At 39.3% G+C, this 17,605-nt stretch overlaps 1 protein-coding gene across 2 annotated transcripts; it reads right to left on the reverse strand.

Annotated features, from left to right (window-relative positions):
• Positions 1 to 520: 520 nt before the first annotated feature.
• On the reverse strand, positions 521 to 10,915 carry plcxd1 (phosphatidylinositol-specific phospholipase C, X domain containing 1). Of its 2 annotated transcripts, none has more exons than XM_042007268.1 (7): positions 10,379 to 10,915; positions 10,024 to 10,167; positions 9,556 to 9,698; positions 9,357 to 9,485; positions 7,589 to 7,744; positions 4,387 to 4,567; positions 521 to 4,289 (listed from the first exon to the last, which is right to left on the reverse strand). In XM_042007268.1, the coding sequence occupies exons 2-7, from the start codon at positions 10,145 to 10,147 to the stop codon at positions 4,045 to 4,047; spliced, it is 978 nt and encodes a 325-aa protein (XP_041863202.1). In that variant the 5' UTR covers positions 10,148 to 10,167; positions 10,379 to 10,915; the 3' UTR covers positions 521 to 4,044. The 2 variants fall into 2 exon arrangements, with proteins under 2 accessions (XP_041863202.1, XP_041863201.1); XM_042007267.1 differs by having other exon boundaries at positions 10,024 to 10,171.
• Positions 10,916 to 17,605: the final 6,690 nt, after the last annotated feature.

A 17,605-nucleotide genomic window follows, 5' to 3' on the forward strand; every position in this document is an offset into this window, starting at 1 on the left:
TGTCTATCTGTCTATCTATCTATCTATCTATCTATCTATCTATCTATCTATCTATCTATCTATCTATCTATCTGTCTGTCTGTCTATCTATCTATCACAAAAAGTAGAATCATGCAGTGGTACGCTATTTACTGAAAGAAAAGCTAACAATAGTGGGTATACCTCAACATAAGATTCAGTTTATCAATAACTAGTTTCATCACTGCTTTATTTAGCCAAATATTCATCTGTTATACTACTTTTGAAAATTGCCCCCTGAATTAGGTAAAGAGAAGAGAATCTTTATTTTTTTTTGTCTACTCTGGAAACAAGGCTTGCCAGTGAGAGCTCTTTTTTTTAATTTTATGGCACCCTGGTTTTAAATAGCAGAAAATATTTATAGTAACCACCAGATAAAAAAGATAAATGACAATTTAATATGCAGATAGGAAACACAAGATAAAAATGGAAAAAATAAATACTTTATGTGCACATCTATTAATGTGCACATATTTGCACATTATTTTAACATGCTATCTTGTTTGTGTGCAGATAGAAACTGCAGATAGAAATGAGCATAATGCTAAATCTGGTGCTGCCATCTTTTTATGTTGCACAAATAATCAATGTACCTGCACATGGTATTTTAAATAAAATAAAATAAAATAAAATAAATGAAATTCAAGCAGCAGAAGGATTGAGTGCTGTGTAGCTGTTGTAATGTTATAGATGCTCCAGGGTGGATTTCTTTGAATAACAGTGATCATAAACAGAAAAGTAAAATTGGAGCATGGAGTTTAGTATCATAAAATGATACATATATATATATATATTTTTACACTTTTTTTTTGTTTGTTTGTTTTACAGTATTTCCATTAGTCAATTATTTCTTGGAAAATGTTTTGTTGCTTTACCCTTAGTGATTTTTCTGTTTTTCATCACATTGAACAATAATAATTAAACTAGACAGGACTGAACTAATCCTAGTATAGGAATGATTCACAGAGGTGAAGCAAACAGTTGTTGGGGAACAAAAGAAAAAGCATTGAAAATGAACACACAGAAACAAAAGCACTGTTTTTCCCACCGTGGCCCTTTAGGGACCCCATGGTTTAACATTCCCCACAGCCTGAAACAGAAAACAGTTTAGACTTACATTTCATCTACAGTTTTGGACTGAAAACCTCATTGAACTTGATATAATTCAGCAATGATGTAACTCTAAGACCTAAACCTAGAAAAAAGAGAATGCTATTAAACTAAAAAGAACTAACACTGTTGATTTACTAAGGAAAGTGATCAGATAATAAATCTTTATCTGATATTTACAGTAGCTCTGGATGTTGTAACCTGCATCAGAAACTTTCAAACATCTTTTCTTTATGAGGTGAAAACTCTGGGCTCAATATTAAGTCATAAAGACTTTGCAGTTGTGAATGAATGTTTGCAAATAATTTCAGTTTGAATCTGTAAATCAAGCAATCAATCAATCTGCTGGAAAAATTCAAGTTTGCAAATGTGCATAAAGGGTTTGCAGGATTGTAAAAGGATAAGGGTAAAAGATGCAAACTCTGAAATTATTTGCAAACATTCATTTACAACTGCAAAATCTTTGACTTAATATTGAGCCCATACAAAACAAACCAACTTTGATCCATCATTCTGAATGGCCAGCATAAAAATGGGAAAAAAAGAGATGATTTGCTTAAAAATGCTTGTGTTTATTGGAAAAGCTCATCTCCACAGGCACAGCGGTGCAGCATCATTTTACTCAAGCCCTAAGCTAATGACCAAAGTCAATTTTTAAGAAGCGCCGTTAAAGTTGGGTTCATGCAAACAAGTTTCACCGTGCATTATTATACATACATTTCATGTATGAGCTCTACATTCTCTGTGGTTAAATATATGTATTGAAGGTGGTAGTTTAGCTACATCTTAATCTTACAACCCGCACGATGCAGTCATATGTGCTTGTTGAATACATTGTGCTTATGCATCTAAAACGCCTACAGAAAGGTGAGTATAGTTGTATTATTATTGCTTCGGTCAGCATAGCACAAAACTGGCCTCCTCGCTGACTTGTGAAATCTGATACAGTACATTGCATAAGTAGCCGACTAAATGTAAACAAACGTTCAGAACCTGTCTGGTGACAGCTGAAAAAACAAACAAACAAACAAACAAAAAAAATCTTAGTGGCTATCCATTCGGTCAGTTTATAAAACTCTCAGTTTTGCTTTCTGTGCAATGCATTGTGCCATTCCCAAGAATATCATGGATTTATCGTTTTGAGTTTTAGACTTAGATTAGTGACAAGTAGAAAAACAAAATTAACTGTAATAGTTCATAAATAATGAGATTTTAAGCTTGTTTAATTTAAAAATTGAAACCAAATTGTGCCCTCTCTTATGGAACTAGCTCCTATTTTGGGTTCAGGAAGCAGACACTTTCTTTAAAGCAACACTATATAACTGTCTGACCTTAAAACTCTGTGCTTCTGACGTGTTTTGATGGCACAGTGACATTTAAATGCACATTCCTGAGCTGTTGTTGCCCTGCAGTGCCCTGAGGCTGACAAACTGCACCTCACCCCTTTTCCTTCCAGCCCGGGACATCACTTCCACTTCACCTTATATCACCATGTCACATGCCAGCAAGTGGATATTAACTCACTCGTTGTTTTGGACTCACACCGTGGCTGATTTACCAAAGAAATGCAAGAGGACATTGTTGGAGGAAGCAGGGAAAAAAGAGAGAGAGAAAGTGACGAAGTAGGAAATAAGAGTCAACACTGAACTGACTTTTACTGGCTGGAGAGAACTCAGAGAAGAGACAAGATGTAATATAGATCCTAAATCAACCTTTGTTAGGGAGCGCCAAAGTGAGAGAATCTGCCAAAGTTCAGCATGCAGGTTTAAGATTAGCCTTCAAACTTTCCTTTTTGATAAAGCTCATAGTTAAGTCTGGCTTGGTGACCATTAAGGCCCATTTATGCTCAATGCAGAAGATGTATGTGCAGATGGATGGACAGTTTCGTCCGCCTACTGCGTCTGTTACGTGCATAATTTGGTCCGTTTTCAGGGAGCTTAGCTATCTGCCACTTGTCGCAGACAACAGAGCAATGCCACCAGAAATTGTGGGAGCAGTGCTGAGCAGAATAGCTGACATGTGACCAGCGAAAGAAACAAACCAGAGAAAAAGAAGAGGATCAGGAAGGGGGAAAAAAGCAGAAGAATGAAGGCGAGCACAACAACTGCAGAAAGTCCATAAGCAACTTGCTATAATCTACGTCCAGGCCGGCTCCTCATATTTGGACTACGTTTGTTTCACACAATTGCCAGTGCCATAACTGAGCTTTAAGTGCCAAAAGTAGCACAGATTAGGCCCAGTGTGTCTGCTATCTGGATTAAGGATTTCCCCTTATTTATCATTTATAAATAGTAGTAGGATGCCTGTCCATCCACAGGTCATTTCAAAGGAGTTTCATTTGGACACTCACAGACATAATCAGAGATTATGTTTATCTCTGAGGCTGTTTACTTTGAAGTGAAAGTGGTCCTTGGAAACATGGTTTTCCATTTAACATGAACCTGATGAAGGAATATCTAGCTCATTTATGAAGTGTATTAGCTATCAAAACCAGAATCCCTTGAGATTGCAGGAATGACAAACACAGACTGGCTTCACCTTAGTTCCTTATCAATTCATGCACTCGTTTCACAAACCTGAGTAATGTAAAAAAACCTGCTTGCACAGACTGCATAAACCAAGAGCATGTTATATAAACTCAGACAGTAGATTATCACTGAGCTTTTTGTTTTCCTCAGCTGGCGTCAGACGGGCTCAGTGCAAACAAGTGGTCAAAAAATACCCAAAAAGTTTGTTTTCAAGCTGCTTTAAGACTAAAATGTAGACGTGGCTGCCTCCAGCAAGTGCATTCATGTTCAAATAAATAATTCAAGTAGTGAAGTTTTTTTTCTTCCTGTCACTCTTAACAAAACAAGCTTGTGTCAACTTCATGCTACAGTTCAGTTATTCTACAGAATAACTGCATTTGGTGACAAGTCATGAAGAAAATTTCAGTAGTTTCTCATTCAGCGTCACAACAGTTGGTACAAAGTTGCTCTCTGTGATAAAGTCCCCAGCAATAATATTGAGAGAGCTGACTTTAGAGCCGGGAGTCTGCTCCTTGACCCAGCTGAGCAGCATCGGATACGTGGACATTACCAGGTCCTTCAGAGACTCTGTGGGGTGTGTGCAGATGTATTTCAGATCCTCAGTCAGATTAATTCCTGTTACAAAGAAACCCCCTAAAACACAAAACACATACAGGATTGTGTTATTTTGCAAGTAATAAATCAATTTTATTCTTGACTTTGTAAAGCTTTTAAATCGTGGCTGAGTTACCTGGTCTGCCATATTGTTTCCTGTGTTCGAACTCTTCGATAAGAGCCTCAGCTTTGCATTTGTTGGCCCACCAGTAAGGAATATGTGGCCACAAGTCACCGTGAGAGCTGGTTATATTGTGTTCATAGGACACAATCACTTGGTAGCCCAAAGCCCACAGTTGTCGAAGAGTTACCATATCCTAAAATTGACAGAATAAGAAGCTTAGGTATTTTGTAAAGCTTTTTTATTTATTCATTTTTCTACTTTAAAGATTAAGGTTTGCATTATTCTATATTATTGTTCTTATGAACAACTTAAATGAAAAAAGACTAAATCAGTAATGTGTCTCTATTTAAGGTCTCTTATACACCAAACTGACATTTAGAACAAGCACTGACCAAGATTCCCAGCTGGTGTTCCTCAAAAGTGATTTATGCTCCCTATACATACATAAATACTAATGTCCGTGTCAAACCATGTCAACCATCACTGCACACATACTCCCAGGTGTCCGTTACATTGGAATGGTTGTTCACAAGAGTGCACTGCAGAGTCCCGAGTTCACCTCTGAGTTCCAGCATCAGTTTTCAGTAAATATCAAACATGGGAACAGTTCAGATTGTGATAATGTACATTCTCAGAAAGAGACATAAAAAAGCCGGTACAGGAGTAGGCGATGGTCTGTGTGGCTATTAAATACATCAGGGCTTCTTCCCCTTTCTTCCTCTTGCGGGTCGTCTGTTAGCTTTACTGCACAACACTGCCCCCTCGTTTACTGGTGGTACTGCTCCATTTGCTTTGTCTGGGTACGAATTCACAAGCAGACCAAAATATGTTCGTAGAGGATACAAAAGATGGACAGAAGGCTACGTATACGTATTTAGCACAGAGCATAAACAAGGGTTAAGGGCTGGGATATACTTGCTGTTAGCGACGCGTGCACCTGCCTATCATGGCTGCCTCCTAGCGTTCCTAGCATTCGTTTAGCACGTAGACCGCTTGTCTTGACCAAACGGCAACCTCTGGCGGTGAAATGTGAAGCCTATGCGGAACTGCAAATAATTGCAAATCCCCATAAACTCCCATGTTAAAAAGGCCAACTTCACAGCAGAAATAAACATGTTTAAAGCCTGGTAAAAAAAAACCAAAAAACAAAAAAAAAAACATTTTAGGACTAATAGTGCAAGTTTACCTTCATACAATCTGTGAAGGGGTGAGTTTTTTTCTAACTTATTCGTTTGGATGTTATTTAACTTTGAAATTCAGCATAATTAGGGGCGTGTCCTTTTGATTGACAGGTATACAATATCTGTGGCAAGAAGAGAGTGCAACACAAACGCGGTGTTTAGCGGGCTAATAGTGCACCTTAGCTTTAGCCCGCTTACCTTCATTAGCCAGTTAGCTCACGTTAGATCTGAGTTGGCTCAGTTAGCTCTTAGCTACAGGCAGCTCGGAGTTTGATAGACATTAATCATCCACTGCCACGCTCACAGACCCACTCTTCTCTGCCACTTAGCCCATTTTTGTATTTTCCAGGAGCGACAGCAGGTGTGACGCTGCCAAGATGGCGATGGTAGGAACCGCCCAACGAGCTTCACTTTTGCTCTTCAGAAACCTACTGGTGACGTCACAGTAGCTCCTTCCATCTTTTATATACAGTCTACGGTCTTGACGCAAGGCAACATGTCGCGTGCACAAGTTGCACTATTGACTTGAACACTAGAGGCGCTCATACAAACAAGAGCATGAACATGACAGGTCAGATATAAACACAATAGGGGAAAGTTTTGAAGAGCATCTCTTGGACCTTGTCTGTAACTATGTAACTACCGGCAGCCGTATGATTTTGCCTCCCCCTTGCACCTTATGCCATCACATAGCTCAACTTTTCAAGGTATCTACTGTGTGAGCTCACATCTAAACTTTGAAAATACTCATAAACACATCTTACATATTCCTCATTAATCGTCTTAGTTTATTTGACCATTACTTCAGTTGTTGGAGGTAAATGAGTCTGCAAAAATCATGTGACTAAATACAAGCTGAACAAACCAAAAGAAGAGACCAATGGAGTACAACAATGGCAACGAGGCACACCGAAAATACAAGACAGATTTTTACCAATGATCCAGACGAGCTCGATGGCAAAGTGTTGGCTTGGTGTATAAGAGGCCTAAGTACGCTCATTGCCTACTGTACATCCTAAGACTCAAAGTTATTACAGACATCTCTGCTAAAATAATAGAGGTCTTACTTCCTGCAGCCTGTAACTTTAAGGAGACAGTAATGCATAGTGTAGTTCAGTGGTTACCAACCTTTTTTCCTCAGGGACCCTTTCATGCATATACTAAAAAGCCATGGACCCATCTCCCCACCCCATGTTAAAACCATACTTGGTTTTATGCTTTCAAAAGTGAGATTCTCACCATAAATAATGTATTCTGGCTGAGTCCTGTCCTTCCATAAAGCCAAAGTTAAATGAACAACATGGAGCTTTACTGTTTTTTTCCTTGAAATACGGACCATTTGTGGACATTAATCACAAAGGCTCTTAATGTTCAAAACCTCAGGGACCCCCTGTGATCTTTGGGGGACGGACCCCAGGTTGGGAACCACTGGTGTAGACAACTATTTTTAGTTGAGCCATGAGCCACCACCTTATCGTGGTGGAGGAGTTTGTGTGTCCTGACGATCCTAGCAGCTATGTTGTCGGGGGCGTATGCCCCTGGTAGGGTCACCCATGGCAAACAGGTGTCTAGGGGAGGGACCAGACGAAGTGTGGCTCACAGAACCCTTATGATGATGAAAAAACAAGGACCAAGGTTTCCCTTGCCCGGATGTGGGTCACCGGGGCCCCCCTCTGGAGCCAGGCCTGGAGGTGGGGCACGGAGGCGAGCGCCTGGTGGCCCGGCCTTTGCCCATGGGGCCCGGTCGGGCTCAGCCCGAAAGGGAGACATGGGCCTCTCCTCCCGTGGGCTCACCACCTACGGGAGGGGCCATAGGGGTCGGGTGCATTGTGAGCTGGGCAGCTGCCAGAGGCTGGGACCCTGGCGGTCTGATCCTCGGCTGCAAAAGCTAGCTCTAGGGACGTGGAATGTCACAAAGGAATCATTTTCAGAATTAGCTGACAATAACAAAAACTTTAAATTGTTGCCTGAATGACTTTTCTTTTTTTTTGTTTTTAAAGAGAGAGAGATAGAGAAGAGGAAGCAAGCTGTACCATTTTGGGACAGAGTTTGGAAGTGAAAATGTTGCGGATGGTTGTGAGCAGCAGGATGTGGAGCTCCTGGTTCAGGCCGAGGAAGTGGCTGAAGGACAGAATCACCACCTCTCTGGGATGAGCATCCAGCCACTCTCTTATCTCTGTGAGGACGGTCTGTCAGTGAAACACAAGATACGATTCATGAGTCACAGCTTTATTTGAAAAGCTCACAACACAGCCTACAGCTTGTAACACTGCTAGATGCAGTTATCAAGAAGCAGGACTGAATTTTGGCTCTTACACACAGGTTAATATAATGAGACTATAGAGGCCTATTGACGCAGAAGGCGGGCACGCAGACGGACGGATACTTTCATCCGTCTCCTGCGTCGTTTATGTGCGCAATTTGGTCACTTCCCTGCAGAAGAGCTGTATCTCTCAGGATAAAACACCACTCTGCATTGCTTTGCCCCAGTCAGCCAGACATCACACATCACATGTCAGTGTGCTGCTAGAAATTAAGAAAATGAGCAGTTGTTGCCCACTATGTGGTAACAATTATAATTCTGGTTTTTAGTGAGTGTTGGTGGCCCTTATTATCAGGGTTACATATGCAGTGGAGTCCCATCGGCTGCAGCAGTGGAGCTCAGTGAGTGAAAGGCTATTGCAGGGGTCACCAGCTCTAGACCTCCAGGGCCACTGTCCTTGTCCCTAGAGGTTTCCCTGCCGTAACACACCTGATTCAAATGAGAAGGATCTTGAACAGCTTGTTGTCAAGTTTTGCATGAGCCTGTTAATCTGAATTAGGGAAACATCTAAAACCTGAAGCTCAGTGAACCTCGAGGACCCGATTGGCTGATGTCTGAGCTATGGAAAAAATGGACTCACCGGACATACCTTGTCATAATCACTGTGTTTCTTAATTCACTGTAAATGGTTGTAACTTGTATCCTTGGCTTAGTGAAGAAACCAGCAATGTTTGGTTCAACTTTGTGAAACTTCTTCCTCTCTGCAGACCTGTGTCCCCTCTTGTATTTCTATTGGCAAAGTGCGGGTCTCCAAATAAATCAAATCGTCTTTGCTATTAAACATCTTTGAGAAAAGAATGAAAGCCTACCGAATATAATTGTATGCTATCACACAGAACACACCACATCTGCTGTTGTAGCAACCAGAGGAAAGCACACCAACTTGCTTCTGCACCCAGCTCGTGCTAACTCTTCCTTTAACTTATGGGGCTTGTTGCCCCTCTTTCCTATCCATTTCACCGCCAAAAAGTCAAGGTAGATCCATACTAAGTCTGGTCCTGCTGGAGGCTTTTCCTTCTAATTAAAAGGGAATATTTCCTCTCCGCTGTCCCCAAATCAAAAGAAAAAGATTGGATGCAATCTACTGGCATTACACTGTTCTAATGTTCTCCGTACGTCCCTAATCCTTCTCTATCAAGCTTTTCCCTTTAATAGCCTGAGTTTTCTTTTCCTCAATCCACCTGCTTATGCCACAACTCCACAACACTCCACTTGTGCTGTCTTTACCTCATAATAATCACCGGCATAACTAAAGTTATAATCCCGCTTTAATAGTTACAAAGTAAGCAGAAGTCTATTGAAATCTTGTTCTTATATAATATAAACTTAGAGTTTCAATGTATTTTCAGGAGGATTTAGAATCAGTGCTTGTTGAACATAGGTTTGCCTTTTTTTGTTTTACTCCAGACCCACTTATTTTGGAAGCATAAAATTCTCTGGAGCAAAATACAATTTCTGTCTGAAAGCTAAAACTTCACCTCCACAGTGAGCGTGGTGTAAACGCCATGGTAGAAGTAGAGGTCGTTGGAGTTGTCGTTGGGCCTGTGAGCGATTCTCAGGTCACAGTATCTGACCCCACAGTCCAACTGCTGCTTTATGGTGTATTCCTGCAAAACATGGGTTGCGCTGTGAATTGCTGTCCAACAGTTTACAGTGAGTAACAGCTGATTTTATTACCTGGGTTATTGCCCACTTGTACACAAATGGACGAATGAGGGGCTTCATGTATTTGTCCAGTTTTTGAAGCATGTCTGGTTGCATGGGGTCAACAGGAGATCTGTTGTTCATATCCAGACAGTAGGTTATTGCGTTGTGGCTGCCTGAATGGGGAAACAAAAACACAATCATCATAAAACACGTGTGTCCATCTACACTGGTTTGGGATAGTGAATTGTTATTTATTTAACTGCAGTGTGTTTCCACACTGGTTGCCTAACTACTGTCAGACTGAGCGCTATCCTGTATTTCACTTCTTTTGTTTCTCTCTTTGCTGCAAGTATTTCCCTCATTTGCATGTGTTTTTCTCAGGTTGCAGTGCACTGAGCTCACAGGGCCAATCTAAGATGCAAAGTACTCTGGTTACACGTTCAACCAAAACCCCACATCATCAAATATTACAGTGGGCTGTGATATATGGCAGCCTACCAGGGATGGCCAGGTGGTACAAAGAGGTGTCCCACAGAGCACATGGCAGGTGAGACATCCAGCTCTCCATGGGCAGCTCTCGCAAGCTCAGCTCACTCTGTCCGGACACCACTACAGAAGACATGTTGAGCTCTGGCTTCTTCTCTTCCTCATAAGAAAAGAAATAAAAAATCACAAAACTTAGAATTTGTATTTAAGCAATTAAGCAAGCATTACTTAATTAACAGCACTTTTAAAGCAATATCTGGACATTCGTTAAATTATATTAAATGCTGTTTTGGGACATTTTGGTAAAATCTAACAATAATATGGTACAGCGACGTAAGAGCTGCAGCCCTGCATATCTCACACTCACTTGATTTAACTGAAGCTGCTTCCTCCAAACGTCCCACCAGCGGAACCGGTCAAACCACCAAACAGCGGATCTTCTGGAACTAAAATAAAAGGCCTGTCCAGGAAGAAGCTGTCCATCCCAAAGAGTTAAAACCAAAAGTCATTTCTACGAGGCCAACACATAAAACATGTATGACATGATCCGGTGATTAAAAAGAAAGAGAGAAAGGAAAACGATGTGGCGTCCCTCTCTTTTTAACCGTTCAGTCCGGTTACTTTACACCTGCACAACCCTGTATGGCGTGGATGGTGGGCCCGATGCATTTTAGCTTGGATCATCGATTATCCATTACGCCTGCTGATAGATGCACCAGCGCTGAGCGAGTTCCGCGGTCCCGCCGGGAGTCTACAGTCCCCCATGAGTTGCAGCAGGATGCGCGTGGAGGGCGGCGGCGGCGGCACCGCGCCGGCTGACAGATCGGCAGACACAGATAGGCTCTCCTCTTAAAGAGCCCACTGTGAAGTTACGCGGACACTGATGACAGAGGGCAGAAAGAGTGATGGATCGATCGATCGAGCTCTTCTGCTGGGGAAACTCCCCGCCTACTTCTCTCCGCTTCAGTCAAAACACCTGGGAGACTGAAGGTAAGGTGTGGCTAGAAGTACAACGTGTCCCAGAAACCACAGCATTCACTTCAGCCGTTCACCATCATGCTAGCATTGCAGCTAATGACAACAATCTGTAGATTAGTGTCATAACCAACCTATGTTATCTTTAAAGAGTTAAGCTATGTCCCAGATCTGCATCTGTACCAGCACCAGCCTGCACCCACTATCAAAGTTCTGAGGAGATTGGGGGTCACTTTGTCCCTTCAGTGAACTTTAAACGGAGTCAGAACAGAACACAATGCACAATGAATAAGTGTAATATAGGAACAATGAGTGTGAATACAATTAAAAAATGAAAGAATAAATGTATATAATAAAGGAAGTAATTATAGGTGTGATTATAATATAATATATAGAGCATAATAAGTAAAATCTCTTCTACACAAGTCTAAAAAATTGTAATGGTGGCACACAAAAAAGTCCCACAAAACCTGAACAAGAAAACAGTCTAGATTTTAGTTGCCTAAAAAGTAAAATGCTCATTATAACTAAAGCCATCTTGTGTAAAGAATTAGCAAATAACTAATATATTCTTCATTGGCCACATTGCTAGCATGTTTATAATCATGCTAGTTGTATGTCTAATGGAAATATTATTTATTACTCTTGAGCATATTTGATCAAGTGTTTACACAACTCACTACAAACATTACTTATTTTAATGCCATGTATAGCTAACATGCTAAGGTTAGTAAACTTTACATTCTGTTAATTTTTTATACATTAATTTGTAATTAAATTGTTATTGACAATGTGTAGAAAACTATGTACTAATAATTAATTTATGTAACATAAGCCTATTTTATCTCAAAGTTCCATGTTTTCCCAACAGAGCACTTCGCTCTCAGACTGGAAGTTTATTTGTGGTTCCTGGGATCTTTAAGCGTGAAATAGGAGAGCCATCAGTTACCAGACCCCTCTTTTATGGAACTAGCTTCCAGTTTGGTTACGGGAGGCAAATACCCTCTCCACCTTTAAGATGAGGCTAAAAACTTTATTTTTTAAAATAAAATCTTAGGGATGGTTAGTCATCCCTTTAGTGCCACAGGCTTAGACTATAGGGGAACATCCCGTGATGCAGAGCACTTCCTTCCATTTTTGTCTCTTTGCTCTTTATGTTCCATGTATAATTTATGATATTATTAGTGTCATTAACTTGTATTTCTCTTCTTTCTCAGCATGTACCCATGGCTTAAAGTTGCAGTGTTTGTTGACCCCTGTTGCCTCTCCTCTCCATCTCCCACTGGTTGAAGCAGATGGCTACCCTACCTGAGTCTGGTTCTACTGGAAGATTTTCCTTCCAGTTGAAAGGGAGTGTTTTTCCTTTCCATTGTTGCCTGCTGCCCCTTGCATACTCAGGATGGAACATTGAATCTAAGAGAAGATTGAATGAAATCTGTTGGTTTTCTTTTGCAAGGCTATTTTCTTATGATTTGACTTGTATGAACACAATATTATGAACTGGACTAATCTGGATTCATTTTAATTGGATTTTAGTGATTGACTTTAATTGAATATGTCTGTGTGAAATAAAGATGATTTTGTTGTGAATTGGCACTATACAATTAAATCTGAATTAAATTGAACTGAACTGAAAAAGCTGTTCACCACAACTAAAATGACCGTCTTATGTAAAAAGTAACAAAATGTGTAAAAGCCAATAGCTAATATTTATTTTATCAGCCGTGGTTTATTTATGATTATCTTGGATTATCTACTTTTAACTAGTACAAAGATTTGAGATGGTTAATGATTGCATTATTTTCTGGTCATACACTGTGTTATACTTTCTAATTATGTCAACAATGTTCATGTGATATGCGAGTTGATATGATTGTTGTCACCACTGCAGATATGTCTCAGTCTTAGGTCAGGGTAATAAAACTAGGTCAGTGTGTGCAACAGTGGTTCCCAAACTTTTTCTTTATTATTATTTTTTTTTAAGAAGAAATGTGTTTAGTTTAATGGCTGCTACTTTGTTAACTACAGTTATCATCAATTCCTCTGCCATAGTGTGATGGAAACTCTGCAAACTACTTTAGGTGAGTTGAGCTTTCGATGAGACGACGCTGCTTTAGTAAAACAACTCTATGCTGAGGAGATTATTTCTAAAGTAATCTACAGTCTTTTCTTTGTGTTCAGGATGAGAACTCCCCAAGTAGCATTGTAACTTGTTTGACTTCCTACTGTCAGATGCTGATATTTTGAGACGTATAATACATTGTGGTCTCTCTTTACTACCCATAATAGACCATTACTGGACAAACTTATGGCAAGATAGGCCTCATCATATTCCCTTGTCCTTGTTTTTAGGTAGTTCAACTCTATGTTGTTTATTCTTCATCTTCATCATCCCCCACCAGGGAGCCCGACCCCTAGTTTGTACAAGAACAATTTGCAGGGAGCTGATGAGATAATTACTTATAACTGTTTGTGTATGGTGGGAATTATGTAAAAGATAGTATTCCTGTATGTTTTAATGTGACAAAGAGAAGATTCTTCAAACAAATACTCACAAACAGCAACATCAAAGCAATCTGTGATGCTCATTTCCCGGATTCTTCATTCATCCAGGCTTTATTTGGTAATAAATATTTTAATCCTCAAGATACTTTATTGATAATGGGAGAATAAATACCTTATGTCCAATCTAAAGTTTTATAGCTGTTTATCCAGCATTGTCGGCAAATTAACTTGTATCTGGTGATATTATGACTTTTCTATCCTCTTTATATAATGTAAACAGTATAAACTAGGATGTGTCCACGTAAGCAGCTGATAATGTTGTATGAAAGCTGACATTTTAACAAGACTGTGGAAGTACTGATAAAACAACACAGAACTATCCTGATAAAATGTGCTGGCATGGTAACACTGACATGGTGTTATCAGCTGTTAACAGCCACATCTCATTGACTTGCTGATATTGTTCTAGATTTACAACAAGCCTTTTCTACATTAAACATGCTGATGCTAGCTACTCTAGCAGCATTTCCCTCATCACGTTTTACAGCTGCACCAGTTATTAGCACTTAGTGTTTGTTCCATATCATTAAACATTATATACTCAAACCAAACTTATTTTACCTGCTTATTTGTTCTTAGTCTAGAAAGACATTTCCTACCTTCTCCCATATTTCTCCCAGTCCTAGTTCTCTAAGTATGTTACATGTACAACATGTATGTTAGAGTAAAATAACAACATAATGACTTATAAATAATGAAAACTTCACATTTCTCTTTTTTTAACCCAAAGAAGTATATCACGAAGAAATTTACATTACATTAACTATCATTGTAGAAAACAATATGAACAATCTGAAATTTTTGTGAAAAATAAGTGCACTTTAAACAATCTTTTTCGTCACTTACACGTTTATTTTATTTAATTTTGTTTTATTTTATTTTATTTTATTTGTCCACATATTTTATTTTTATTTCTTCAGTTCGTAATTTGATATATTTTATATTAAAATAAATAAACAATTTTCCTTAAAATATATACATTTATTAAGATATCTTAATAAAACTTAATATCTTTATTTTAAATTTATATGTTATTACATACATTATATTTCTATTATATAATCTTATCTATACACGAACATATTTAACTGGTTTTATTTATTTATTTGATTTATTTTACATATTCAAACATTCATTACAACTTACAGCTCAGCAATTCATATACAAAATACAGTATTTCACATTATGGTCCAAGTAACTTTTGAAGAACTTGAATATATTCTAAATCTACATACATGTACATTTCTGTATAAATCCTGACCACCTGAAACAACTCATTATACAAACTGAGGCCAGATCTATTAAGTAAGACAGATATAACAATATAACAGGTTATCCATTTTTAAAATTTCCTTATGTTCCTCCTGGAGGGTCTTCAAGTACCCGAAGGGGTACATGTACCCCCATTTGAGAAACACTAGTCTACACTAAATATTTATTAGGATTTGATTGTCTAAACTTAGGAATAGGGGCTGTCGCACAATCTGAATTTGATATTATCTCAGCAAGGGAAGCTGATTTAAGTGCCCTGTCACAGCAGCAGACCTCCACTAGCCACTTTATCTTCCTTATTTATGACCATTCTGACAGTTTTTCCTTTAGAGGATGCTGCAAGAAGACCTATTTGATACATTGTCGGTCCTCAAGAGCCACAATCCTGCAGGTTTTCCATGCATCCCTGCATTGACACACCTGACTAAAACTAATGAGTCAAAGTGCAGATCCTTATAGGCTGTTGGATCCACCTAATTTGAGTCAGGTGTGTGATTGTGGCTCTCGAGGACCGACGTTGGCCACCCCTATACTAAGTCATTGAGTGTGGATGGGGGTCGCGAACAAGAACGCATCTTATCTTAGCTGAAAAAGTTTGAAAACCACTAACACAGCTTTGACTTTCACAGCTATGCTGATGATATGCAGCTTTACATCACCGTGTCTCCTGATGACACGGAGTCAGTTAATGTCCTTTTAAACTGTATTTCTGACATAAAGTCATGGATGACGGAGAATTTCCTACAGCTTAACCAGGACAAAACTGACGACTGTTCTGACGAGGACCAGAGGGCGGGAACACATTACACTAGTTTTAAAATTGCTGCATTGGCACTCTGTACATTTCAGGATTAGGGTTCTTTTACTGGTTTATAAATGTCTGTTTGGTCTTGGGCCTTCTTATTTATCTCGCCTACTTTTAAATTATGACCCTGAGGTTCTCTGGTACTGGAACGTCTTTTAGTTCTTCCTAAAGTCAGGACTAAAGCCTACGACGAGGCAACCACTACAGCCCCCGTCCATAGAACGGTCTGACAGGGAACCTCAGGGCTGCAGAGACTTTTAAAATGCGTCTCAAGACCCACCCTTTTAATTTAGCAAGTGGTATTTTACCTTGTTTAGGCACTCCAATTTATTATTATTTTATTTTATTTTATTTTGCTTATTCATGTACTTATTTACTTAAAATTTGCCTGTTTTTGTCATTTTCTCAGTTTTGTTTTGTATGGCTGTTTTATTAAGACACATTATTTTTATGAGCTCCTTTAGTTAAACCTTCATCTTTGTCATTTTTATTATTTATTTTTCTACTTTTAACATTTTTAACTGGGGACCCTCCGGACCTTTGCCTGCTTGGTCTGCAGGATTGTTGCCATGGAGATGGCTGAGGTCTCGGTGGCTAGGGGCCCTGCCTTGCAGCCCAAATGGCTGTGGTGTGGGCTCCGGCCTGCCCTGACCTGGGCTGTCCCCGTGGTGGCAGGCTCTGTGGTCATGGTGGATCCTGGTGTGGATGGATCCCCAAGATATCATACTACTTCACAGTAGTGTCAAGCCAGATTAAACTCTTATTATGTTTAGAGGTCTGGGGTGGGTTGCTTTGGATGTGTGTGTGTGTGAGAGAGAAAGAGTAGATGAGGATTTTTATTGCTGTTTCATATTCTTTTTATTTGCAGACATTGTTTTGTGTGCATTTTATCATGTAAAGCACTTTGTTGAAAAGCCCTTTATAAATAAAATCCCAAAAGGGACACAATTTCAGCTACAAATTACATGTCACTGTACTTTAGACCGACCTTTGAGCTAGAATTGGTTTCCCAGGAGGAAATTGATTAAGTAGTCTGTTTGTTTGTGACCCTTTGGTTTTTCTCAGCTTCTTCAGCAGGTCAATAAACCCTGAAACAGCACTAACTTGTGCAGTGGAGCAAATAAACAGCCTCAAGAGCCAACTCTCAGGATTTCCATCTATCTAAGACATTTCATTTGCTTCTGTTCTCAGTTAAATACCTTTTTAAAATCTTTTTCTTTACAGCACATTTTTGCACATCACTGGCACATCAAGTGAAAGTAATAAGATTTGCTATGAGTTCATTTAATACAGTTCAGACAACTACGGGTTTCTGATTTTTTACCCACAGGCACAGAGCCACACTAAATCTTAACCATGTTATCCTTAGTTATGCCTTTGGTCCTTTCATAGATAAAAATATATATATGACCTTCACCCAGTACTTAAACATACAGAACTGGTTAATGCTTATGTGCATAACAATGCTGCCCCCTAGTTTTCACTTCAGTTCGCTGATACAAACCACAGAATCATAAACTAAGTTCACCATTTTAAGTACAATTTTCTCACTGGTTGTGTCATATATATACATTTCTGCTTACCCATTTTACCAACATATGTTTAAGTGCAGGTGGATTAAAATTCTGTTCATCAACAAGTATTTTTTTTAAATGTGTTTCTTAAATGAGAAAAACATGTTACATAAGGTACCTAGCAGATGTTCATTTAATTCTTTACACTGATAGACCACTTTATCAGGTCCATCTTCTGGTTCCGGGTTGGACCTTTTTCCTCCAGAACTGCCTTAATTCTTGGTGCCATAGATTCAACAAGATATTGGAAACATTCCTCAGAGGTTTTGCTCCATACTGACGTGACAGCATCACAGTTGCTGCAGGTTTGTCGGCTGCATCCATGATGAGAATCTCCTGTTCCACCGCATCCCAAAGCTGCTCTACTGGACTGAGATCTGGTGACTGTGGAGGCCGTTGGAGT

Source organism: Melanotaenia boesemani, chromosome 14, assembly GCF_017639745.1.
Source record: "Melanotaenia boesemani isolate fMelBoe1 chromosome 14, fMelBoe1.pri, whole genome shotgun sequence".
Taxonomy (NCBI): Eukaryota; Metazoa; Chordata; class Actinopteri; order Atheriniformes; family Melanotaeniidae; genus Melanotaenia; species Melanotaenia boesemani.

Coding starts and splice junctions, on each gene's coding strand:
- plcxd1 (XM_042007268.1), bottom strand. CDS start 10,147: ATGTCTTCTGTAGTGGTGTCCGGACAGAGTGAGCTGAGCTTGCGAGAG. Junction 9,699..10,023: donor GTACCACCTGGCCATCCCTG/GTAGGCTGCCAT, acceptor TTCCCCATTCAG/GCAGCCACAACGCAATAACC. Junction 9,486..9,555: donor ACAAGTGGGCAATAACCCAG/GTAATAAAATCA, acceptor CATGTTTTGCAG/GAATACACCATAAAGCAGCA.